The sequence below is a fragment of the Rhipicephalus microplus genome, chromosome 8 (genome assembly GCF_043290135.1).
Source record: "Rhipicephalus microplus isolate Deutch F79 chromosome 8, USDA_Rmic, whole genome shotgun sequence".
Lineage (NCBI taxonomy): Eukaryota > Metazoa > Arthropoda > Arachnida > Ixodida > Ixodidae > Rhipicephalus > Rhipicephalus microplus.
This window is the reverse complement of record NC_134707.1, coordinates 17,217,114-17,243,514: the sequence shown is the minus strand read 5'-3', so window position 1 is coordinate 17,243,514 and position 26,401 is coordinate 17,217,114. Positions and strand designations below refer to the sequence as shown.

Genomic DNA, 26,401 nt, shown 5'->3' with positions numbered 1-26,401 from the left:
AAAGGAAAGTTCTGACTTTGCTCCATGTTTCAAGACCCGCACTCAGTGGCACGGCCGCTCACCGGGACTGCCAGAATAGCAAGCGCTTCCTATCACTATGAGAATACACACAAGAAAAAAAAATATGCTTGATGTACTGAACTGGGCTGATGAACATGGCAGTACACCTGATTGTCCATTTGTGCGCTTCCCTGTTGATTTATTTATTTATTTGTATATTTATATGTTTGTTTTCTTCTCAGTGTGCTTGTTTATTTGCTTGCTTGTGTATCTAAGCTTTTTTAATGTTTTTGTTTGTTTCTCAGTCTAATGTTAATTTGTTGTCTTGCCTCATTGTTTTCCAGTCTGCCCCACTGCCTGATTTGCGGCTTTCTTGCTAGTTTGTTTTTCTTTTATTTTTTTTGTTGGTTCTCTTGCTTGTTGGTCTGTCTGTCTTACATTGCAACGCAGCTCTCGTTCGTACCAACAGATGCCCGCTTTTCAGAGAACGGCACGTAACAAAGAAAAGCCTATTTTTAAGGCCCCTAGTCAGACGAACCAATGAAAAAATTTCCGCTCAGCCCGGGTCTTTCGTTGCGACAACATTGGCTTGGAGTGCACGAGAGATTGGGACACCCGTTTCCGTCGTTATGACCGGGACTTCGCTGGGCTGTCGCTTTCACAGCGGGACCCGCTTGCACAGCAGGTTGGCGGGTAACCGCTTTTAACTCCATTTGTACCTGTTAGGGGGGCTATGTTGAGATGTTTTTCGCCAACGACCTCACTTCAACCTCCGCAGTGCGTCCCCACATCTTCAGATTTGAACGTGCTTCAAGTTTCGCTTGCAGTCATCGCCAGCGTGGGTCGGTAAGAAGATAGTTTCGTAAAATTAACTAGAGAGTACTCAGGCGCTGCGAACGTTCGGACACCTTGGCGATGATGGGTAGTTCGCAGGGTTTTTTCTAGTCTTGGTGCTTGCGAACTTTCACCGCACTTTTGCCTTTGTTTCTTATTGTGGTACAGCTGCGCAGGTCCGCATGTCACCATCAAGACGTGTAGTGAGAACCTCGTCCGCTCGCAGAAGGAGGAATTGTGGCGTGAGGGGAACTCCACCATGGCACTAGGCGTTCTAGAATAGTTTGAAAGGGCAACACTGCAGACGCATAGACATCACTTTCCTTGCAGTAGAAACACCAGATGGTAATCATTTCCACAGCCCTGCACTGCGGCACCCGTCTTAATCACATGGCAGTTTTGAGACGTACTGCTACAGGTAGCATACCATATTCATTTCCTTGCACCACCTTTACGTGCGTACAAAACGTCGAAGCTAGATTACCGATTGAGAAAGCGATTCGGATGGTTTCGCTAAGCTAACATGTAATACTCTTCATGAAAAAACTGAACCTTCCTAGGAGTTCCCTATAGAGACCCACCGTGCTTGACTACTGACCCGCATGTTGGCCGATCGAATCCAAGCCGTGGTGGCCACTTTTAATTCGAGGCGGAGTGGTATACAGGTGCGCGTGAAGGGGCACCAGATGACCGCCATTTCAGGAGGCCTCTATTGCAGCGTCTCTTATAATTTTATTCTCGTTTTCAGACGTAAACTCACAACAATTCGTAAAAGTATTGCTTTGTCAAGCGCAACTGTACGTACGTTATTTACGAAGTGTTTTGCCAGGTCGCAGTGGTTGCATGAAATGAGTGCTTGCTCAACGCTTCACTAAAAACACTTTAATATTTATTTTTGTTTTTATTTTGATTAGAGTGTAACTGTGAATACATTAGAAGTTAGCGGCACCGCTTTCTACAATTAACGCAGTGTTATAGGACTGCGTATGGCTCATTCTGCGACATCTGAAAAACAAAAACTAAAAAAATAGATCCCTCCTTGTCGCATCAAAAATTCGAACCAGGGACCCTATTGAACCGAACCTTTTCAGTTTTTGTAACAACTAGAAGTTACATCGCTCCAAAAGCCTGAGGTGACACGAAGTTGTTCCGCGTGCAATTGACGTCACCCTACAGTTCATCCTGAAGGCAACGCTACACAAACGCAACCCTGGTTATTCAATGACGACCAAACGATCTGGCAATCACTTGGTGCCCGCCTAATTTATGCAAATGCTGTTGTACGTATGCAGATAAGGGCCGAGAATGACTGGTTTCTTTGTCTCCAGAATAAATTATGCCCGCAAGGTACCCCGTTATGGGAGAATGCCAGTCTACCTCACCTGCCAAGCCGGATGTAACAGTTGTGCCCCACATTCGCGTGATCACGCCCGCACAGTCATTGCGCTCGATCTGTGGGCGCGCTATCGAGCAATCTTTTTCACCAACATCGCGTTGTTCCGAGGGCGGAACACTTCAGCGGGACGGGCTGTCGTGGGCGGCGATCGCATGCGGTCGTCATCGCTTGGCATACCACGGCAAAGCCACATAGAAGATAGCCGTAAGAGCGCCTGCTAACGCCAAGGATAAGTCGTCTTCCTTTTGGAAATCCTTGACGATTATATCAAGTGCTGAGTACATCAGGAGCCCGAGCTGTCGTATGCTGTTGTATACTGCAGTGGCTTAGCCTAATGCATGAATACAAAATAAAATGGAAGGAAGCTAGATATGAAGAGAATGTAAGAAAAAAATAGGAAAAAAATAAAAATAAAGCAAGAAGAAAAAAAAACTACAGAAGTTTAAAAAAAGAGAGACGAGGAAAGAATGAAAGAACAAAAGAGAGTCAAAGAAGACAGCCCGGCTTCACCCATCTTGCAGACTTCGCACCTCTAAGTCGAAGGTGGCTTAATTTTGCAAGCGATCTTTTTGTTGCTAACAAATTTCGGTGCCGTACGTGAAAAGCCCGGTGCCGGTGAATGTTCAGAAACCGTCTTGTGCCGTGCACATTTGTATACATTTTTTTCAAGCCTTAACAATATTACCGGATGTTTCACGTCCCCAAAACCACGATACATTGATGAGGGGCGCCATAGTGGGAGGCCCCGGTTATTTCGTCCACCCGGAGTTCTTTAGCGTGCACTGACGGTCCACAGTACGCGGGCATCTACCATTTTGCCTCTACCAAAATGCGACCGTCGAGGCTGAAATCGAACCCACCACCTTCGCGTCAGAAGCTGACCACCCGCAATCGCTGGTCCACAGTGGTGCACAACCGATTTTTTAATAATTGATACTCCCCCGATTGTGGGCTCGTCGGAGGTCATCCGCTTCCAATATGGCAATCTCATCTTTTTTCCGTGGTGGATCGCCATTTGATGTTGGCACGATGCACTGTTGCCTGACGATCAACACGTGACCGTCGTTACTGCCCGTAACAACGCTTTTGCTTCGCTAAGCACGTGTACGACAGTCTGACTTCTGGTATGAATGAAGGAAACAGTTGGGAGAGACGATGTTCTAATGCCAGAGAACAAAGATAGATATATGGATAGATAGATACATAGATAGATAGATACATAGATAGATAGACAGACAGACAGACAGACAGACAGACAGACAGACAGACAGACAGACAGACAGACAGACAGACAGACAGATAGATAGATAGATAGATAGATAGATAGATAGATAGATAGATAGATAGATAGACAGACAGACAGACAGACAGACAGACAGACAGATAGACAGATAGACAGATAGATAGATAGATAGATAGATAGATAGATAGATAGATAGATAGATAGTAAGATAGATAGATAGATAGATAGTAAGATAGATAGATAGATAGATAGATAGATAGATAGATAGATAGATAGATAGATAGATAGATAGATAGAAACACTCGAAGTGTGCCTACATGAAACAAAAAAAGTGAAAAGCAGCACTTCCGGCACGCACACGTCAAGCTTCGCTTGACCCCCGTTTCTCGGCCACGTCAATGGCTCCTGAACAGTGAAAGCTAGTAATTCATTCACTTCATCATTTTCTGGAATAGGCACAAGTTTGAATTCATATCTTGTGAAACTGCGCATGAACTGTCCCCAAAGTCTGAATAAATTGAACTCGATTCGTTTCGTGTCCTGCTCTCGTGATGTTAGGCATTTCGGTAGACCGTTCATTGGGTGCCAAGTTTCCTTGCATATCGAGTCAACTAGATCCCCAACAAACAAATTTGTAGCCGGAGTTTACTCGGAAAACGTCGTCCACTGAACTCAGCAAACACTGCGAATACCCTGGCCTTGAGTCGACACGCTTACGCCAGAGGGCTTGTTGGCTCACAACGTACCGGCAGCATGCGATGCTCCATTGCGCCAAATAAACGATCTGGCGTGTCCATCTGTTTACTGAGTTCAGTCATTGAAAACAGCGCAGTGTTTTCTATGATTGAACGACGATAGTTTGCGGAAAGATTGGTACTCTGGCCAATAAGATTGCCCACACGTTTTTGACACGCCAGAGTGCCAGTGGAAGCCGTGATGCAATTTATGATTCAGCTAAATGCGAATTGTACAATGTTTACATGCTTTTCACGCCTAGTTTCAGTAATATCAGTTTGGACTGATGTCTCTAATATTTCAAAGTCCCTAAACAACTTCTAACCTAATGGCGAGGAAGCGGTTTTTTTTCCCTGGCATCACTGCCCTTCCTACAAGAGATATCTTGGCCTCTCCACGTATTTCTTCATAAAACACGTGAACAATGTAAGTTCTGAGCATCGAGACTATCAGGTTTACATGCTTATCAGCTACACGCTGATATTTCTGTTCGCGCAGTTGAAAACGCATGAAATGAATTGAAAGTTGATATAGCACACGACTGGGATGGGAGACAAGGTAGAACTAGCGCGCGAATGCAGGGCGAAGAAGTGTGGGAGACGACCCACTCCTGTTGTGCCTCGTACTTGGTACACTTGAAAGCTAACTCCTTCATGACGTCACGTGAACTCAGTCGTGGTGTCATGGGTTGTACCGAAACGACAGAGACGCCAAGAGATGGAAACGCGTTCGTTTTTTCTTTGTACTTGGGAGTTTTTGGTGGCCCTTAAAAGGACACTAAAGACAAATAAGAATCAGTTTAGACAAACTCTACTCTTTAAAAACTCTGGGTACTCTAATGTGGTTATTTAGGCATAACATGGTGATTGTTAGAGGATAAAATGAAGTTCACTGACACGTCCTAAAATTTAGCACCACAATAGCCACGTGTGGCGCCAGGAATTTCAAAGTGTGTTGTACTTTGGTGCCCTTTCTTTTACGAAATTTCATCATGTCTGGCTTGTTAGGTCTATGGCCACATCAGAGGACAATGTACTTAACTTTTACTGGTTAGAATCTACATATGCCCTAGCAGGCATTGTGAAAATACATGACGTCATGGTGAATGATGCGGAAATTTCAAACTGGTGTCACCACCCACGTTTTGCTTTTGTGCGTTTTCTAGCTTACCAAGAACAGCCACAAGCGTGCTGTTCTTGGCATTGTGAAAGGCTAGTTCACTAATACGACAAAAATAGTTTTGCTCTTTACTGCCCCTTTATGCTCAGACCAACTCTTTAACGCTGGGACTCAGCATGAGGTGGACTTACCTGTTTAGGTCATTCCTTTACTTAACGCCTTTGTAACTCCGTGTTCTGATAGCTCGCATTACTATCTTTTAACGTGTACGCTTGACGTCTCTCTGCAAAGGTCTGTGGAACGTTACTTGCCGGTTTCCTTTCTTTTTTTGTGTGGTGTTCTACGCCTATATGCTTCCTTGAATAGCAGTAGTTATGTTGTGATAGAGGTTGCTTTTTTGAAAATATTAACACTATTGCTGCCTCCTCTAGTTTCAGATGAGTTAAGTTTGGGGATGTAGAACATTTGACCTCCTGCAGTGCAGGCAGAAGGGCAGATGACAAGTGCAGAAAAAGAGGACAAGTCAATAAAGCAAAAAAAAAATCTTAAGGTGTGAGTCGAACCCGGGTGCCCACAATGAGAAGGAGAACGTTGTAACATCACGGCTGAAGAAGGATTTATGGGAGCCATAATATAACGTTTTTGTGAGCGAGACAACTAGAACGTAATAGAGAGAAGTAAAACGTATGATATAAACAATGAAGGAAATATCTAGAGTGAGATAAAAAGAAAGAGATAGAAGGAGAAAGGGTGGGAGAAAAAGCATATCATAGCTAAGCAAGGGGATGAGAAAGGGAAGTGATAGGAACTTCGAGGAAAGCGTGACTTAGCCATGTATATTGCGCTACAGAATATTGGTAGGAAACGTAGATAGAGGTGATGGTGAGGGAAATGGGAAGGGCGAGGCCTCAAGATAGTGCTTAGTCAGCCGAATTTTTTCGCTGACTAGAAATTATTGATGTGTTGTGCTAAATGCAGGCATTTCATACTGTTTCGACGAAAAAGCAGACAAGTGACAAGCTCTTCAACACATGATAAGACATTTTATTTCCTTTTATCAACTTCGCCATCGTGTGTGCGACGAAAAAAATGGTCAGAGACATTGTTTTCATGAACAAATGAACACAAGCATGTACATATGTATTGACACTTACTGCTACGTATTGATAAGTACCTCTCACGTTTTCCACGAAATTTCCTTCTCATCATAGATGCGTGTTCAATTCACATGGCTTGCATTTGATCATTTTTGAATTTTACAAAAAGTGTTCAAAACAAGTGACAAAGGCCGAAAGCGTCAATTAAACAATATGCAATTGCATCAACCGAACACACTGCGGTCACATCCGGGATCACACTGAAAAAAAATAGCCAGCAAAAGGAAAGATCAAGCGCTTCATTGTAACTTTGTAGAAGTTCAAATCAGTAAGCTTCTTCAGTGTGCCTAATAAAAATTTTCAGCACGAATTATCTCTTCATGCATAGGCGGGGGCATTGTTTGGGTGTAGGCGGAAAACACAAGGATAAATACGTCCATAGATTTTGTAATGTATTTTGTTATTGGCCACAGTTTAGAGCCATTGTAAAATCATTTAAATGGTAAACAAAAATTACGTGTTCGTGTCAGAAAAAGGAATGCAGCTTTGTTTCTGAATAACTGCGAATTTACTTAGGCAAGATAAACACCGTAAATCGAATAATCTGTTGGCACAACGTAAAATGTGGCATATTTGATCGTTGGATCAGTGATGAAAACAAATTTCTCGGTGAACACGAAAAAAATTGTCTGCCTTGCGTTCGTTGATGCTTCACGTTCATAGAGCCTTTAGGGTTTCTTCACTCTCAATATTGAAGATGGCTTCATAGAAACACACTACGAAGGGTTATGTTGCTGAGTCTACCATCACTAAGGAACAAATACTTTAAATTAATTGGTATTTTTTATATATTTAGAATGTCTCATCTGATGCTTTCCTAAATGAGCATTTCTTTACTTCTTGTTCTACTCAGAATGGTTTCACAATGTAGGAATACAGTAGCTACATTCTGGGTGTTCTGGAATAGCGGCAAAGCCAACGCAATATACAGTACACTCTATTTACAAAGGAGTAAGAAGTGCAACCGGAAGGTATACAACTGTCTGCAAGTGAAGCGCACATCCAACATTCATATAAAGTGGAATCTCGTTAACTCGATTCTGTCCGTATAATAGATTATCTAGGCTTTTTTTTGCCAGCCGATGTGCCATAAAAAGAAGGCGCTTTCATGCGGTTAATTTATTGGCTGTTTTCTGGGAATTTTGAAAATGCGACTGATGAAGAGGCTTTTAAACGTATTTTTAAATGTCATAGCTTTTTGTTTGAATAAAGCGCTATATGACGGTAATGACAGCTTCTTTAACTTCCCAAGCAGCTCTTTCAAGGACACGGAAATTAAATAATTTGAGCTCAAAATAGTCATTTGAGCATTGCTAATAAAAGCACGCTAGGTGTGGTTCATAAAACGTTGAGTCAAGCTGCTCCACATCATATGCGTATACTCGAGCTTTTTGTAGCTTGCGTCAGATACTACGAATTCTGACGAACATGATACTACTTTTCGGTTTCCTTGTAGAATAAATCTACGAGATTCCACTCCACTGGCAACCTTGGCGCCATTTAGGCCTAATTTCTTCCTCTAACCGTCTTCTCGCAACGTGCTAACTGGAAAGCAACTTTCGTCCCTGGTGACGTCATATCCGGAAGCATGGGCTAAGTAAGAATGGAAAGGTACAGACAAAAACGAGAAAGTAACGTCACCACACACGGAATATACACACGCACACGAAACACCAGGGGGATTCTGGCGTCGCCATTTTTCTGCGTTGTCATGACGACGCCATCTCCGTCCCCTCCTGATTGGGCGAGAAGTGATTGTCCGTGACAGTAGCGTAGCGAGGCAGCGAGGCCAGCAATACAGAGAGGGTTAGTAGTGAACATTATGAGAGGGCTAAACAACACGTGTTAATACGAAGATTATAATAGTAAGAGTGCGAAGCATGGCGTATTATTCAATAAAATCGATAACTTGTCTGGTACAAACTGGAATTCAGCTGACCAGTGAGAGATTCTTGAAGTTTATTTGGTGTCAAGAGCAAGGCTTGCACTCCACAGATCTTACTGAGCCATAGCATTGGAGCTCTTTTTTCCAGATTCTACGAGAATATATGGATCCGTTAACCGAACTTCTTAAGTAGGGTTAGTGGTAATTCTTGGTTCCCTTCTATCTTGGCCATGAGCAACGTTAAGCTTACAATTGTCAGTGTAACGTGACTGGTAATGAAATTCCAATGGTTTTCTTGTGCCTGAAGACAAAGCCAGTTAGCACAGCATGTTTTAAGCTTTGTTCTGTTCAGCTCATTCACACCACACTTTCTGGTCCTACAAAGCAGTTATTTCACACTGAAAATAAAAATAAATATTTATGGTATATCATGTGATACGCTTCATAAAACCAGCCTGACATTTCGCTTTTCCAGCTCAATGCACACTGAATATTCGGAATCACAGTTTAATGGGAACACGCATCTTGTCTACCAACTTGAACACTGGGTAAATTCAACAAACTGCTACCGAAACTGACCATAATGCGATCAATAAGTTCACTACACAGCTGTACATAATTGTGGTTATTATACTTACTTGAATCAGAGTGGTTGACATCAGTGCAGCAAAAAACTACAGAATTATGAATTATACTTGACATGCAATAAGTGCGCACGCAGTAAGATCTCTTCTCAATTCGCCTAGGGGCTCCAGTTTGAGGCAAGCAGCTGATCTGCTGCTAAATTTTGTTTTCATGTTTACTACTATTGATTGACAACGTATAGCTCTGATTTGTCAATGCAGTAAGATTGTTTTTTTCCGAAATTCACAATGAGATAAAGGATAGTTTCTTAACGGACACAACGTTTTTATATTGTTCAATGCATATATGCGTGATTCTTAAAAAATAATAACATTATTTCTGAAAGACTATCCGTGTATATTGAAAGTCTGGTGGGTTGATTGTCCTTCATTTTGGGGAGAGAAATATTTGAAAAAAATGTAGGGAGATGGACCACGTCTCCGGAAATTGCAACACTGGGGGATTCACCAAAACATGACTAATTATAAAACATAGTTCTACTATTTTAACATAAGATGCTCCAAGTGGCCATGTCTTGTAAAAATGAAAGAGAACGCGAACTTCCATGCCTCCGGATACAACGTCAATTCACTTAAATATAATTTCTTGCTTATTTCGACAATTTCGTTACAAGATATAATGAAGTAATCAGCATTTTATGCAAAACAGCAACAGTCCTTAAGTTGAAATATTCGCCTTTGTGCGTGAACTACAGAAAAACAGCAGAGTGGACAAAAATTGTTGATAGAAGATATTACAAGTAAAATTATAATGAATGTTTTTGTTTACTTCAGTATTGTAACTACTTATTTGAAGAATCAATACTACGTTATCTTGTTATCTTGTGAGAGCACAGTCAACCAGATAAGAAAGAATATATAGGAAAATATGCGTTGATGCAATAGTTCAACACACCTTTCTTTTCGTTATCACCCGATGCTTGATAAGCTTCTTAATTCTCTAAACATGAACAACTGCTGATATATAGCCTCTGATAGAACTGTAATCGCACCATAAACGTTATCACAAAGCAGCAGAATGCAATGTTTCGTTTAATACCACTCACAAGTGCTTCCGTCAATAATTGTACAAAAATATACAGACTCGGCGTGATGTGAGAAACATGGACCATTTAATAAGTTTTTCTCAGCTTATCAGTAATACAAGCTTTCATTGGGCCGCATAATATTAATTAAGCAGTGATCTCCACGCGCGCCAGCTTTTGCATTTTACTAGCACAATTTATTTGACTAGATATTCGCTAGATGCCTTCCAAGCTACACGTACCTAAACATTACTTATTGTCTTGCCAATCAATATACCTGTAAAGTATTTCTTTGTGTTTTGGCTTATATTTCAGCTTAAAAAGCGATTTCTCGGCCGCTATTACAGAGCAGCCAAAGATATTAGAAGACTTACACGCCGAAGAAAAAGTTCGTTCTTCAATTCCCAGAGTATGAAATTAAGCTTTAGTAACGCAATAATTGTTTTGGCCCTCATCTTCAGATTTGAGTTGTGCGTGCCGTAATGGAGTTTCAAGCGGGGACCGCCTTCCGCGAACTTCAGCAAATATTGCTGCGTTTGATATCAAAACAGAGTGTGTAGATTTATAAAGTGTCGAAGAATAGGTGATGAAGTGCTCATAAGTAAACACCGCTTACACGTTGAGGAAGCCTGTTTACTCAAGACTTCTATCTTTCTACGTGGTTTTACAAACGTTGCTGATCAAGCATTAGAATGTTTGGACAAGGCCTGTTATAGAGCTGACTTGCCGACGAAAGTGTATGCCGGTGTATTGTTGTTTATAGCACAGCATTCACTATTAGATAAGATAGCCATTAACATTTGCCAGTGAAAGTGGGCGAATTAAACAGTGTAGCAATGAAGAATTATTGCATGCTCACATAAAAATTATGAAACGCAAAAGGGCGATGTTGTTTCCTAACTGTCGAAACTGTGGAATAGCCATCATACTATTTCGCTCGACAAGCATGTTGGGGCAAAAGGTTTTTTAATACTTCGCAAACCTACATTGAAACAAGCGCGATACACAAAGTGTTGATGGCAAAATATTCACAACATTGACCGTTAGCTTCCTTGCAGGTAATCAATGTGTGTTACTTGCAGATATACCATTCTTTGGGCTGTGAGTCAACAGACACAACAAATAGTTTTATGCGAGGACAGTTTACTTTCTCGTAATATTTATCTGTAGACATTCGTTTTCTACACGTTTCCTATTGTTTTTTACGACAGTATCACTACAATACTAAAGTAGTAGATAATACAAAATCCCATTGTCGACAAACATACAACGGTACAGATTTCTCGGAAAACAAGCCTTCCGGTAACAAAATTGTGTTCTGACAGTCGATAGCATTGTAAACACATTTTCATTCTGCGCACTTATTTCAAGGTTTCCTTAACATCGCCTCTTCAGCAAAAAAAAAAAAAAAAAACTCGACGAAAATTGAGCTCCTGAACAAGCAGAATAGTATGAATAAGTAAGAAGCACAGCATGTTCTCCAGCTGCAACCAGCAATTTTTTTTTCCTGTTATGTGGAATCGCCAATTCTCACGTGTTATGGTACACGGGAGCTTTCAGCGAATTTTTTGCCCGAATTGATAGTTTTGTTCAGCTCATCAACATGCCACAACACAACATATTTGCACTGCATTGAAAATGATTCGCTTTCCTTCCGGTTCCTTGTTTAGTTTCCTCATACCATACCAAACAAATAAAAGAAAGCATACCACGCACTCATCTCAGCAGGTCAGTGTCGCTGTTGATTATGCCACCATAGAGAACAGCTATGCAAAAGAGAGAGCACTCAAAAAGCGGACGTGCCTACATTTTCATCCCAAGTGGCACGGGGAACATTTCCAGCTTATGCCACCTTTTCTCCTTGTCGTGCATACATTATCGCTCCACAACCAACTCAAGTTGGTAATGTGTAAAGTATTTCCCGTCTTACACTACCACTAGAGATACGAACATCAAAACACCTTTTCTTCACATGAATAATTTTAAAGCCATTTTTTAGTTACAGTGGGAACGACGTACAAATAGCCGGTCACAACCTGAGCAGAAAACAAACAAACAAACAAACAAACAAACACAACCATGTTTGCTTTGCTCAGATCCAAGCGTTTCTTCTACGAATAGTATTTTCACCCGTGATTTATCCAATCACTTCTACTCTGTTTGTGGCGTTACGATAGCTGGTTTTTGCAGTATCATTTTTCTCTTGTTTTGTTTCAGCATCACTCCGAGGCAAGTTTGTGTAGCAAAATTTTAGTCTAGAAATTGGACGTCTATGTCTAGGTGTATCGTACTTTAGACTGAAACAACGTTCTTTTATTTTTTGATGTGTTTGATATATACAGCTGGCGATATAAACTGTCTCCCGAAACAGGCATCTGTTGTCAGTATTCTTTTGCAAAACACAAGGCCAGTCTCGCCAATTTTCTCTGCGGAAGGAGCCAAGTTGATTTGCTAGGTCGTAACCGGGTATTCGTAGAAAAACTGCATGCTGTGCAGATATCCCTGTTGATGGCACTGTCATGGCATGGCGGAGACGCGAACGTAACAGAAGTACGAACAAATGAAACTCAAGTCTTATGAAAGGTTGGCGTAATGGCGAAAGGTAGAGCAGAATGAAGAAGGGGAAGGCCTCAAAATTTGCCGCGCTTGGTAACGAACGGGTGTGGCAATATGGACGAGGGATCTTTGGATGATGGGATTCTGTGTTCAGTCGAGCGGCGTTCTTTAATCCATGAATCCCGTGGCAACGAGTTTGTCGAGGAAAAACTTGACGTCCGCCAGCTCGGAGTCCCGGATGCCGAGAGAACGCAGCAGGCTGATGTCCCCACTCTCGACGGCCATGAAGACGCTGCGAAGGTGCTCCAGGTCGGAACGCATCAGGTGTAAAGCTTTGCCAAAGTCTTCAAGCGTCTCACCCTCTGCGAATGCGTTCACAAAGACACACACACACACAAAAGAAATTGAGCCTGTCTCTTTTAACGTTCTTCACTTTTCACTATACACCCTGACCAGACACATTTATCTCTTTTGATTTTGAACTGATACGTCACTGATGTGTGTTCATTGCATGACGCACGCTGGATAGCTATTCTAGAAATGTTCATTTCTGAAATGTACAAAAGATACAGTTGCGCAAACAAGATAGAGGCCAAAGGAAGACATCACGACGCACTTACCGCAAACTACCAGCCGTGTCTATGATTTCATCCTTTATTCCCTGCCTTGCCTGCGCGATTGAATACTTTGAATCATGAATCAACATTGCTAATCGTCAGCTATGTTGATTCCCGTTCAGTGGACTGTTCGTTTTGGCAGCTGCTGATTGCTCGAAGCTATAAGACCAGTAGCATGATCCCTGATTCGGGTTCTTCTTCCGAATCTTCACTTTGACTTCACGGAGCATTTACAAGTTTTACCTCAATCAGAAAAAAAAAACGGAGCGTTCATCGTGGTGAACGCTGTTTCTAAAATACCCTTTCGCCCGCGCAAATCTCGAAGGCCTTGCATTAAATCTGACTTTGCGACCGCCTTAGTCCTCGAATGAAGTTTGTGTGGCCTCCCATTTGAAGCCCTGGTGAAAGTCGATACGCATTCCTGGAGTCGTTCGCAAGCATCTAGAACCGGCTCATACGCAAGGATCGACTTATAAAAGCTTGCGTATGCTCTCTTTGACTGTGCAGTTTGCCCTCTCTTGCCGTTCGACACTGTGAGCGTGCTGTTCAGATTCAGTGCAGCGACGTGGTCAAGAGTGCGATGACGTAATGGGTCCCCGGTTTCTCAATCAAGTATATGTGCTCTGTCGAAACGAACATGCCCACTAAACGGTTCCTCGAGAATTGCTCCAGTGATCTCCATCTTCACCCCCCTCTTTTTTATTCAACTCGGTCAAAGATATTTCGGAGCCTGTGTACGGCTCCGGGTAATCTTATTCCCATACATGGTAATGTGCACCTTCTCAGTTAGCGTTACACTTATACATTTTTCTTGCTTAACACAAAGTTCTGTTGAACACGCCTAACGAAACTCCTAACAATCCACCTGAGGAACATCATTGCAACGAAGAACCGCTAAAGATTAATCACACACACCATCTCCACAAAAAATGCTAAGGGCACTCTGAAGCTTGCCACACCGCTCTTCGAAGAAATGGTGATGTCTATTCGTTATGTGCTAAAAATAATATTATATTTTATGGGTGAAGTTCTTTAAGGCACGGGTCGTGCGTCTTCTGTAAGTAGTAGCCGCCTCTCGTTTTAGTCCTTGTAATGTCCGCTGGATGGCGGTACTTGTATATGGTGAATATACGTTGAAAATATGGGAGATGAACGTACATGGAGTGTTCACTAGAGGGACGGACGGATGGATGGACAGAAATACAGACATACAGACTGCCTAGCTGCAGTGGTCTGGTGGCTGAGGTAGTCGGCTAAGGTACTTGGTTGGTGACCAGCAGGTCGCGGGATTTAATCCCGGCTGCGACCTTAAACAGACGGACGGACGGACGGACGGACGGACGGACGGATAGACAGGCAGATAGACGGACGGACGGACATGCGGACGCGGCCAGCGGACGAATCACAGTTTTCGCGTAAGACCATGCGAAGCTTCACACCACTCATCATCAGTCACTCCGTAAACATGCTGCGATTTTTTTTTCTGACTTCGTGCTTTGCATGCCTCAAGCTCAGCCCTTTCGAGCATGCATCCAGCGCCGGGCCGATGACACCACGGCAAAAGAGGGTCATCGCTTGTTTTTCTGGCAATTAACGGGGCATCGAAGGAAGGCTTCCTAATTAGGAACACGCAACAAAGGTTATAAAAAAGAAAAAAAGAATGACAAGCTTCTTATCCAGTGAAAATATGTCGGGCGGCGTCCCTGTGACGCCCGCACGTGCCTAATCATAAATATGCCAAGCTCAGCGACTAGTGCCGGAATTAAGATTAACGAGATTTCGGTTGCCGGGGTCCCGCTTAGCTCAAACGAGACCGTTCAGGTTTTTTTCGTTCTATACATTTTGTTATAATATCGGGATGTCGGACCAGCCGATGCTGTTTAGTGCGCTTTCAAAAAAGCTCATTCGTCGGTGTTTCTTTCAGTTCTCTTTTATTTCGTTTCTTTTTTTTTTGTAGTCCACCATCGGTAAATTAAGGGCAATGGTGATCGACTGCTTAACGGAAGATCACCTGCTCGATCCCGGTGGCAGCAGTGGAATTTCGGTGAAGGGGAAATAGTTGAAGATCTATTCTGAAGGAGGTCACTGTAACCTAAAGAGCACCAGATGGTAAAAACTTATGGCGCCCTCCATGACGTCATCTCTAGAAAGCATATCGTGGTTTCCGGAAGTACAAATTCAGACATTATTTCTTCGTTTTGTTTATCTCCTCCTATACACGCATGTCGCGGTAGCTTAGTGAGTAGGTTCGTTGCTTCAAGTACGCAGCAACTTAACTAATCTAACTCGTGTCCATTATGATCGAAGGCGCAGCTTTTATTACCTGTCATTGTGGCCGCACGTAGTTGATGGTGAAAATAAGAAAAACCCCTGGAATTACGCATAATTTCACGTTAAGAAACCTCAACTGGTCGAGATTAGTTCGAAGTGACCACTGCGACATTCCTCATAATCACGTCTTGCTTTTTGCAAATAAAAAACACCGAAAAAAATCAATGCCTAAGCTCTCTTTGCAAATGGTTAACCAGCTAAAGCTGAAGCATGAGGCCCCTGTGCTTATCAGTGGGTCACCGTTCCACCCGACATGGCACTGAAGCATTTCAGAATTATTTGTTACACGTTTGTGGTTCCTAATGACGTTAGACACACGTTTGGCTTGGGCTCATACCAAAGAGCTATGGAGCGTTGGCGAGCAAGCATCCGGAGCCTCCTAGCAGCGTCCGTCCTTGAGAGAGGTATTGACTGGTCGTTGTCTTTTGTATGGGCTGAACGGGCAGCTTGATCAGCTCGTTCGTTACCGATAATTCCACAGTGCCTCTCTTTACGCATGCTGGATTACGACCCCTTGATCCAACGTTAAGCATGCAGCTTCCAACAAAAATTCGACGAGGCGACGCTACTGCTCTGTACAGACTATTGTTGGGAGTCGCGTTTACCCGTGCGTACGCGTTCCGCATAGGTATGGCCGACACCACCGACTGTGCACACTGCGGAGATGAAAAAAACAATTCGACATATCCTGTGCGACTGCCCGAAATACAACCTGGAAAGACCACACCTTTCTAATAAACTAAACAGGTTAGATGACCAGCCACTGTCAGAAGAAAGTGTACTGCGCCATTGTCATGACTCATCGTCACAGAAGAAAGCCGTGCAAGCGCTACTGGGATTCTTACGAACTACTGGCCTGTCGGAACGCCTCTGAGTGGACTAATTTTGTGTGTGCGTGTGTGTCGGTGTTTTTTTCTCTTGTTTATTTTTTAACTCTCCCTTTCTCTTTCAACCCCCTATTCCCCAACCCCAGTGTAGGGTAGCATACCGGATACTAGCATCAGGTTAACCTCTCCGCCTTCCTTTTTTTCTCGTTTTTCTCTTTTTCTCTTGGCTTGGGCCTACCACAGTGTTTATTTCACATTCCCCACATTGTGCCTCGCACAGTCACGGTCATGGAGGAATGTAATGAGTGGTTAAGCGCATTTTGCAATGCCTTAAACACAGAGGTTGTTCTGGAACTACAGGCGGCCACAGACGTCGGATCTTGAGCCAATGTGCTGCTGGAGAAATTTCTGGCGAAAGTGGCGTTCGCACTGGCGAACGCGCTCCCACAATCATCACATTGACGCCGCAACGCCGCGTTGTTGCAAGCGTCTGACATCACGAGTCAATTAGACGGGGAAGTCTCAACAGACGCTGTTGTGCGCGGGCTCAGCACCAGGGCTGGGATGACGTCATTCGCAATGGAGCCAATAGCACGCGTGCACGGGACCGATGTAACTGATAACATAACCGATTGAGACCACTCATGCCACCGCTGCCAAAGGGATTTCCGTTTCTCGTTGTCATATACAGATTTCGCATGTAGTTGTCTCGGAAGAAGCCTGGCGAACTCATAGGTGCACTATCCTCATAATGTCGCTAACAGGCACTGGCGTTGCGGGTGCCTGACTCTCGACATATTATTGGCAACTGGCATATTACGTCCCTATAATCCGTGGTGAGGCTATGAGGTACACTGTGGTGCGGGGTTACGGAAATCTTGGTCATATGGTGTTCTTTAATCTGCAATGAAATCGCACGGTGTACGGGCCTCTACCTTTTGACCTCCACTGAAATGCAGCCGCCGAAGCCGCTATCCAACCCACGACGTTGGGGTCAGCAGCCGAGTGCCTTGATTGATTTGTGGGGTTTAACGTCCCAAAACCACCATATGATTATGAGAGACGCTGTAGTGGAGGGCTCCGGGAATTTCGACCACCTGGGGTTCTTTAACGTGCACCCAAAGCTGAGCACACGGGCCTACAACATTTCCGCCTCCATCGGAAATGCAGCCGCCGCAGCCGGGATTCGAACCCGCGACCTGCCAGTCAGCAGCCGAGTACCTTAGCCACTAGACCACCGCGGCGGGGCAGCAGCCGAGTGCCTAAACCACTTGGTATAGAAGGTCGCATTTCATAAGTGACAGTGAACAGGATTACAGCATATTATTATTATTATTATTATTATTATTATTATTATTATTATTATTATTATTATTATTATTATTATTATTATTATTAGGAGCAGTAGTAGTAGCAGTAGTTATTTTTGTTGCTGTTGTTTTATTATTTTACCGATGATTTTTTAGCGGAGGTATTGTATAACAAGCTGAGGACCCATGATGATCTTCTTAATGTCACTGGTTTGAAATTGACAAGGAAAAAAACGAGACCGTTCACTTACCAGACAGTGCAACGGCTACTTTTTGCACGCCTCCTAGTGGTGCCAGCGCGTCTCGTGCCTTGGGTCCGAACAGTTTTTCCAGGTAGTTGGGCCCGTGGTTGCTCAGCAATGTGTGCAAGAAGTTCGCAGTCTCCTCCACTGGGGGCCGCTTCGCTGCGCGTAAAAAATTTGAAAAAAAATGCAATCACTACGTTTACAAATTTCACCCTACCCGTGCTTTCCACTCTTTTAGTATTCGCGAAATAACTGTATTGTCATCTTAATTTTGCTCAGGCGAAAGTCTATGGACACAGTCGGCCAAATTTTTAGCCATCGTGCATGTGTGGCAGTTTTTTTGTGTGTGTATCTTTGCCATACAACTGAATTAAGTTTCAATTGATTAAAGGAATAGCGTATGCCCATAAAGGGCATGCCGATGAAGCAATTTTTTCTAACTTCATTCGATAATATGGTACTGACAGATAAAAAAGTCGCTGCTGCACACAATGCTGACTGTGCCTCATCAATCGTGAAAAAATTGTCTCTCAGCGCTTTGAAGGTTTGGCGAGATCTAACGGCACTTCGCGAGACCGGTATCGGAGACAACGAGTAATGGCTTCATCATGGAGTTTTCTGAAATTACCTAGAGGGAACTCTGGCGCAGCGATTGTTCAGTCCCCATGAGAATGATGGGTAGTACAAGAATTTGCCTATTCTTTGTGATTTCGGGCTTCAAACGCACTTGTAGCTTTGTTTATTGATGTATTTTGGTTATATTGGGAATCAAAGAACCGCTCATTGTGAACTAGATTTGACTTGGTGAGTCTAAAAGTCAAGATGGGAAAACGTAGCTGCTAAAGCTTTTCAGAAATTCGTCGTGCGGAAAACCTTACTCAGGCTCACGGAGCTAAACGATGCCAAAACAACGAATAATAGACAAATTGATCTATTACCCACCATTCCCATACTGGTTGCAGAGAGTCGCGTGTTGCAGCTTCCGTAGATGCTAACTTCAAAGTTCACTCTAGTGCATTTATATGAAACTTGATGGGTTTGATGACGCCACCCTATGACGACTTCTTAGCGTCACCGAACGCCAAATTGTGTATGGCATATTATGACGTAATCACATGACGTCAATCCTTAGTCATAGGTGGACCATTGTGAAGGCACTTGAGGTGTTGAGAACTTTCGAAAGACTAATGGAACTGGCTCAGAAACACGAGTATTTTGCCTGCGACTGATTTTAGGCGAATGTATGAAAGATAACGTGGTTTTTTTTAAACCCGGAACTGTTTCACGCCTGATTCCACCAAATATCTATTGTCACTTCCGTAACGGTAATGATGACGTCATTATGGCGTCAGTGCGAGGGCACCTTAGTCTTCTGCATCTATGTAAGACGTCTTCTAAGTTGTTCCTGTTTTTTTTTTACAGGTAACTTTGCGCACTCTTGCTTTGAACTTCCAGTAATTTTGATGTTCATATCTGGTTTCCTGTTTTACTTCAGGCTTCTAGTTGCAATGTTGCTATAACGCAAATTCTTGTAGTTAAAAAGAAGTTCGACAAACATGTCTCAATTTTTCAGCTGCCCCCGTTTGTAATTAGAAATGTGTAAGTACAGACGTTTTACAGGGTCGACGTCTTTTAACAATGTAACGTAACATTAGTGCACGAAACCCGCACTCGGTCGCTCTCAAAGCACCGCCTATTTGATTTTTTGATTTTGGCTACATGCGGCTTACAGCTTCCAAATTATAAGTGAGGAATAATCCATCAACGAAGATTTCGGCATGCGCCAATTCTTCAATAAGTGGGTCTTTTCTTTATCAAGACAACTTACTATCTTAGCGTGTGCATGCGTTTTTAACGATCCACGTGTTTAGATTTGCCGTCAACAGTGAAACCGAATTATGTTATCGGGCCCCGTGAGCCAAGTGCCAGCTTGGCTTTGGTTCTTGGCGTGTGCCTCAAGCGTACCGTAAACAAATGAATGACAGTACACGTAACATTAGCCATTTCAAGCCATTCTAGAATGCTTGACGCAGGTACAGTTCTTCATTTTGCGAATCATGAAAGGGTCCACTACGCTTCCGTAAAGAAACGCACGAGCCAGCACAGCTGCTTATTTCGTTAGAGCTTATGCAGCTGATGATCATTAATTAAGTCTCAGCACTTTGTCAGTGGTGGGCATTTAAAACACCCACCCGTTGCACAATTCGGGTGTTTTGATGCTGGGCACAGTTCTGCGCCTCCATCCCGCTAAATTACATTTGTTATAGATTCTCCTTCCCATCACCGCATGACATTATTATTGTTTTTGTTTGTTTGTTTGTTTTTTTGAAGCAGTTTCTCGCAATATCGTCGCCTTGTTCTAGGACAGCTGTCTGCCCCGTTTACGGCTGTGGTTCGATTCTCAGTCGGAACAAAAATGTGTATAATTTGTTTGCATCTTGCTAGACATTTCGCACTCATACAAGATTACGATTTTATTTTTGCTGTCAACCAACGACGCCGATGCCAACTACGGAATTTGTGCGAAACGTGCCCTTTAGCGCAACTGCGATAAAATCCTTAAAGGTGCTAGCTCTTGATAACTCAAAACGCAGTATTCATGAAGCGCAAGTCTGAACGCCTTACCCAGCGACATTTCTAGCAAGAAACATGTGTATCGTTATTAACCGAAGTCAGTTAGCCAGATTTTTTTTGCTTAGTATAAAAATAAGAGGACATATATCACGGATGCACGTTCCCAAAAGGGCAACCCACTGATGTAAACTAGATGCGCTTTCTGTAGATTTTTTTTTTTCAGCACACGAACTTTCAATATCACTAAAAAAGGCAAGGCTGCTTTCCGAAACGTAAGAAGTTCGACATCGCTTACACTATGAGTGGTGATGCCAGGCGCACATCTCAAACCAGCACAAGTTGATTGGTGCCTGATTTAGCAGCAGGCACAGCTTTCCTGTCCCTCCTTATAAATAATTAATAAACCCCTGGCTTGTCATTCGAAGCAACGGGAAATTTTTTTAAATTTAAGTGTGAACGATTCCGATTTTTAATTTTTTGCCATGCGGGTTCATTGAATGAATTTACACTGCGCGCCAACAGACCTGGCCACCTGTTTATGGACGGTCTTTTTTTATTATTTTTATTTATGTTTTTTTCACTCATACTTGTCTAAGTCTTCGTCATTTTTTCTTTACTTCCTCATCTTCTTTCCTCTTTCTCTCCTCTTATCTTTGCTTCCTCTTTTTCATCCCTCCTCCCGAAAGAGTGAGCAAAAGTTGTGCCCCTCCAGGTGGCACTTGCCAGCTTGCTCTCTCCCTCTTTCATCTGTGTCCTTGTGTATATGTGTAGGCAAATCAAATAATAATAATAATAATAATAATAATAATAATAATAATAATAATAATAATAATAATAATAATAATAATAATAATAATAATAATAATAATAATAATAATACTTTTTATAACAGGCAAACGTGGCACATCGTTATGCGACTCTATTTCTGTATCGTCAGTAACAAAATCTGACGAAAAAATGCTGCTCCAAAACACGGCGAAAACAAAATGCCTAGCGGCATGGTGCGAAGATTGATAATTTATACTTGAGGCAAAACACGACGCCATTTGACCTTCCTCGTTGAAATTGCATTATCATTTTTCACCCCGGTCTCTGCTGCGCTAACATAGGAGTTCCTAAAATACGAAGCCGAGAAGATGTACATTTTTGTGCTGCTCTTCTAGTGTTACATCCGCTTTGAAATCTCGTTTGTTTTGTAATGTATTGCTTCGTTTACAGCAGTCGTCGCCTTTTTTTTTTTGGCTCTACTCTCAAAAGAAAGCGCTTCGCCAATCGAGAAAAAATATTAAAGTGAAGTTACAAAATCAAAGTTATTTGCCAGTTCTAATGAGAAACATTTATTTTGGGTGCTATTACACCTTTGACAAAATTTTGAAATGTCTCTGAAGACGCAGATCAGAAAAGCAAATTTTCCCGATGAGCCAGAGTAATGTTATTTTATTTTCTTTCAAGTAACTGTGCAAATAAAATTTTAGGAGTGCCTGTTAAGTTCATTTGTGACCATAAATATATCAATAACTTCAAAGTGCCATTGTTGATTGTAAGACAGCATTGAGCAGAAGCCTCTGACTGCTTTACACACCATAAATAACCGTAAAGTTTATCGCTTTAAATTCAGTATATCTACTTCAACGCTCGTAGGTGCGGCTGTGCGACCAAGTAGCAAATGATTTGCATAAATTTACAACGTAATTAACTCTGGTCTTTTACATTGCGAAACCATGGTATGACTGTGAAGCAAGGCGTAGTTTAAGGCACCGAAAATTTCAACCATGGCGTGTTCTTTACCATGCGTTCGCATCGAAGAGTACACGTGCCTTGATCACTTCGCTTCCTCCCAACTGCGCCCACAGCAGCGGGAATCAAACCCACAACTTTCAGGTCAGCAGCTGAGCATTGTAAGCACTGTACTACCAAGGCCGATCCCTTTCGGGCTTTAGCAGGATACGCATCTTGCCAGGTTGGTCCATGATATCCGTGGAAAGAACAGTGCCTCTCCTTTTTCTTCGGGCCTCCTTCGTATTTTCGAGTGTACGTATAGGTAAGTAGAACAAATATTTATTGAATGGAAGTTAACTTCTAATATGTCTGTCTGATTTCTTCATTCTGTCGTTTCTGCGCTCTTCTCTATCAGTAAACGTTTGGTTTATCAGGAGAGGATATTATTGCACATATTGCTTGTGTGGCACTTCGCTTTTCACAAGACAAGCATGCGATCCGATGAGAAATAAAAAAGCAATATCAACCTGGCATTGCGTACTTAGTCACACGTTTCGTACTCAGTCATTGCGTTTCGTACTTAGTCATTGCATACTTAGTCACACTTGGCAACTTATAACTAACAAACTCTCGGGTTCGAAACTTACCTTTGAGTTAGAATACGGTATTCTGAAAGATTAGTTAGTCTTTATAGGTATTGCCCCAGTCACCATAACGGTTTATTTGTCATTTCTTTGCCAGGTTTAAATTAGGCGTTCCCGTTTCGTGGATGAGCGTTAACAATGGCTCGTCATATGGTGTGTCCCAACGGTTGTCGCAGTTGTGCTAACGAGTTTTAGTCCTGTGTCTCCAAGGTAGGTGTAGCTGTGAACTTCTAAAAATGTTTTAGTAGAAAGAAGTCCATATGCTTGCAAAATTACCATGTTTTCAACATGACCTACAAAAAAAAAGTTGGTTAGAGTGATGATTTAGCCTTGTTGGTATATGGTAGCATGATAATTGATGATGTCCTAACGTACCTTCGTTGTTACATGTAATTAGTCGGCGCTACTGTGAATTATCAAGGCGTTTCTCATAATCATATGATGGTTTTGGGACGTCAAACCCCAGATATCAATCAATCATCAATTATCATGCTACTAGATGGGTAATCGCCTGCATATCTCGCTAGGCTGCGTCTCCCTGTGATCTGGAATATCAATGTTCTCCTCCTCCTAAACTGACAATAACCGTTATATATGCGTTCCTTTTACGCCTTGATTAGAGTTAAGGCGCAGATTTTGCGTTATTGCTAACGCACATATCATTACGGTGATACAGAACTTATGTCGTTCATTGCAGACTTCAACAAGGCTCATCCCACCATCTCTTTTTCAGAATCATACTCAAGCACAGCAATAAATTTTCTTGACGGCACGGTTGCTATACTTGCTAATAAAGTGACGACTAAACTCTTTAGAAAACCTACGGATAGGCAGTCATACCTACATTTCAATAGTTCACGTACAAAGCACTGCAAAACGGCAATCCCATATGGTCAAGCACTGCGTTTTAGGAAAATATATTCAAACAATTCAGATTTTACAGACAACTGCACCAAACTTCGGGAGGCCCTACAGAAACAAAAATATCCACCACAAATCAATAACGATGCTATTAAACGGGCTGAGGACATTGACCGTAAGGAACGTTTTATTCACAAGAAGCAGGCCGCACCCTCAAGCACGAGCCTGTTTATAACACACTCCGCATCAGCACCATATCAACAGCATCGTTCAGAAGCATTAGAACGTACTAATACAGAGTGATCACCTTGAAAAAATCTTTCCTGATCCCCCACGTGTGGTATATCGCAGATCGAAGAACTTCCGTGGCATACTAATCTCACTAATCTCATCAAGGATTAACCGCCACCACTTTTTCTGGTTGTCAACCATGCAACAAACCCCGTTGCAAAGTTTGTAACCATATGACGATGACCACTTTGGGTGAGGGTACAGCATCAAACTTTCATCTAAAAATTAAAGGGGATTTCGACTGTGACACAAGCAACATTGTGTACATGCTTGAATGTTCTGTGTGCAAACTCCAATACATCGGACATACTGAATCGCTTTTTAGACTGCGATTTAATAACCATGAGTCACATGCCACAAGCCTACCCAATCTACCTTTGTCTAAGCACGTTAACACTCCTGGTCACTCATTCAATAAACTAAAAGCTACTAAACTGGAATCAGGTTTCCCTTCACACTATGATAGGGAACTGCGGGAGTCATTTCTGATACACAAGCTCAACGCGATCTTATCTGGTATAAATGAAGATCCAGGCAAACTGACGTTTCTTTCGGCGCAGAACTAAGTTCTAGTTTCATCACAGTCTGTTCATAATCACTGTACACGCAGATGTGTACTACACGTTTTCGGTGCAGTGAATTTCTTGACTTTGTGTTATCAATTCTGTTTGTGCCCCATGAAATTCTTAATTACGCATCTTGTTCCATATGAACGTTTTCTGCTATACTTTTTTTGTCTTTTTTGTGCGTGTAATTTGCTGTATGGGTTTGATAGTTTTGTTTGTAGATATTACTGTACTTTTCAAACTGCTATTCATGTGATGTACTTGACGTAAACACCGTTGATGCATTCTCATAATCTTTCTTTGGCATTGCTTTGACATTCTCTGCTGTTCATTACTCGCCACGTCGCAGTAGATAGTGTATGATAGTGATAGTTCACGTGTCAGGGGCCCTTGATACTATGCCTACTTAAGAAAAGCGCATTTTTGTATCGTGTTTTTTCTGATGAAGGCCGGTTTCCGGCTCAAACGTAGGAAAAATGAGAAGTTTTCGTTTTGGCCGTCCTCCATTTTTTGGTATTTTTCCAGTGAATTCAAAGACACCTTCCTTCTTTTTCATATATATATATATATATATATATATATATATATATATATATATATATATATATATATATATATATATATATATATATATATATATATATATATATATATATATATATATATATATATATACAAAAAGAGAGAGAGAGCACCAAATGAATGTTGTGTGCAATGTGTACGCTTGCAGCTTTAAATATGGTGCCAAAGCACGCTACGGGAGCCACGAAAGAAAGCTGCTGCGAAGTACGCAAGAAACGCTAACCCTAAGCACTAACAAGTACAGATGCGAAAGAGGTGTCTGCTCAGCGCGATCGTGTTCCATGCCACACCACTAAGAGGACGCCCGGGCAGGCTACACACATACACACCTGCGTTTCATCGATTCACCCTAAGTGGAAGCGTCTGGGGACGCCTTGGTAATCCTCGCTTACTTCGCAAAGTAGGTTCTACCGAGGCAACACAACCAGCCGTGCAAGCCGAGCCACTTGAGTGCGGTGCTTATAATATCGTGCCCGAAAGCTGTTTCATTATCTTGTTCTCGGTACCTTCCTTGTTGGGCCGAAAACGAAAAGCACTTCCCATGTAACGTTAGCCACATATCTAGACCAAGCATAAGTCAAGCCAAGCCGAACGGTGTTCTCAAGCAGCGTGCAATAATATCTACTTTTACTGGGCAAAGAAAAGTGTGGAATAAGCTCCCGACAACCAGAGCATACTTAAGTGCAAGTGGATGCGTTAGGGAGGATCCTATAGCTAGCCCTGTGAGATGTCAGTGGTGCGGGAGGCTATTTTTGGTGTGGGCGCGTATGAAAACATAGACCACGCAGATGAAAAGCATTATGCTCGAAAGCAATCCTGGAAAAGCAGGACTAAAAACAACAAGTTTAATAACGTGGTGGCATTCTCGAACAATTCTTCCAACAGTAGCGATGAACGAAAGGGCAACTATTGTAATTATTAATTGGAACTAAACCTTCTACGGTTACACCTAACTTCAAATGGTTAGAAGGTAAGAGAAACGCAGTAAAACTTGGACAGACGCTAAATTCATGCTGCATTGCTCCGAGCAAGAATGGGCTTACCCAAGTCAAGTTAATATTGGAACAGTTAGTGCAAGAGAATAATTGCCAATGCATGGTAGACACAGCTGAGGACTGCCGTATTGGGCCGAGTGAATAAATCTACAACTAAAACTTCATTCGTAAGATGGAAAAAGCCTGCGTGAGGCATCGCTTTTTGAAGATCGTTAGGAAAGCTGTTCGCCCGGCACTTGAGACAA

At 42.4% G+C, this 26,401-nt stretch overlaps 1 protein-coding gene across 1 annotated transcript in view; it reads right to left on the bottom strand.

Moving 5' to 3' along the window:
* Window positions 1–6,350: 6,350 nt before the first annotated feature.
* LOC119164184 (IDLSRF-like peptide) overlaps window positions 6,351–26,401 on the bottom strand; it is a 155,985-nt gene continuing 135,934 nt past the window's right edge. Inside the window, exons 3-4 of the mRNA XM_037416309.2 lie at window positions 17,931–18,083; window positions 6,351–12,956 (exon numbers count right to left, since the gene is read on the bottom strand). Coding sequence (XP_037272206.2) covers window positions 12,763–12,956; window positions 17,931–18,083 — 347 coding nt within the window. The 3' untranslated portion in view covers window positions 6,351–12,762. The remainder of the gene's footprint in view (window positions 12,957–17,930; window positions 18,084–26,401) is intronic.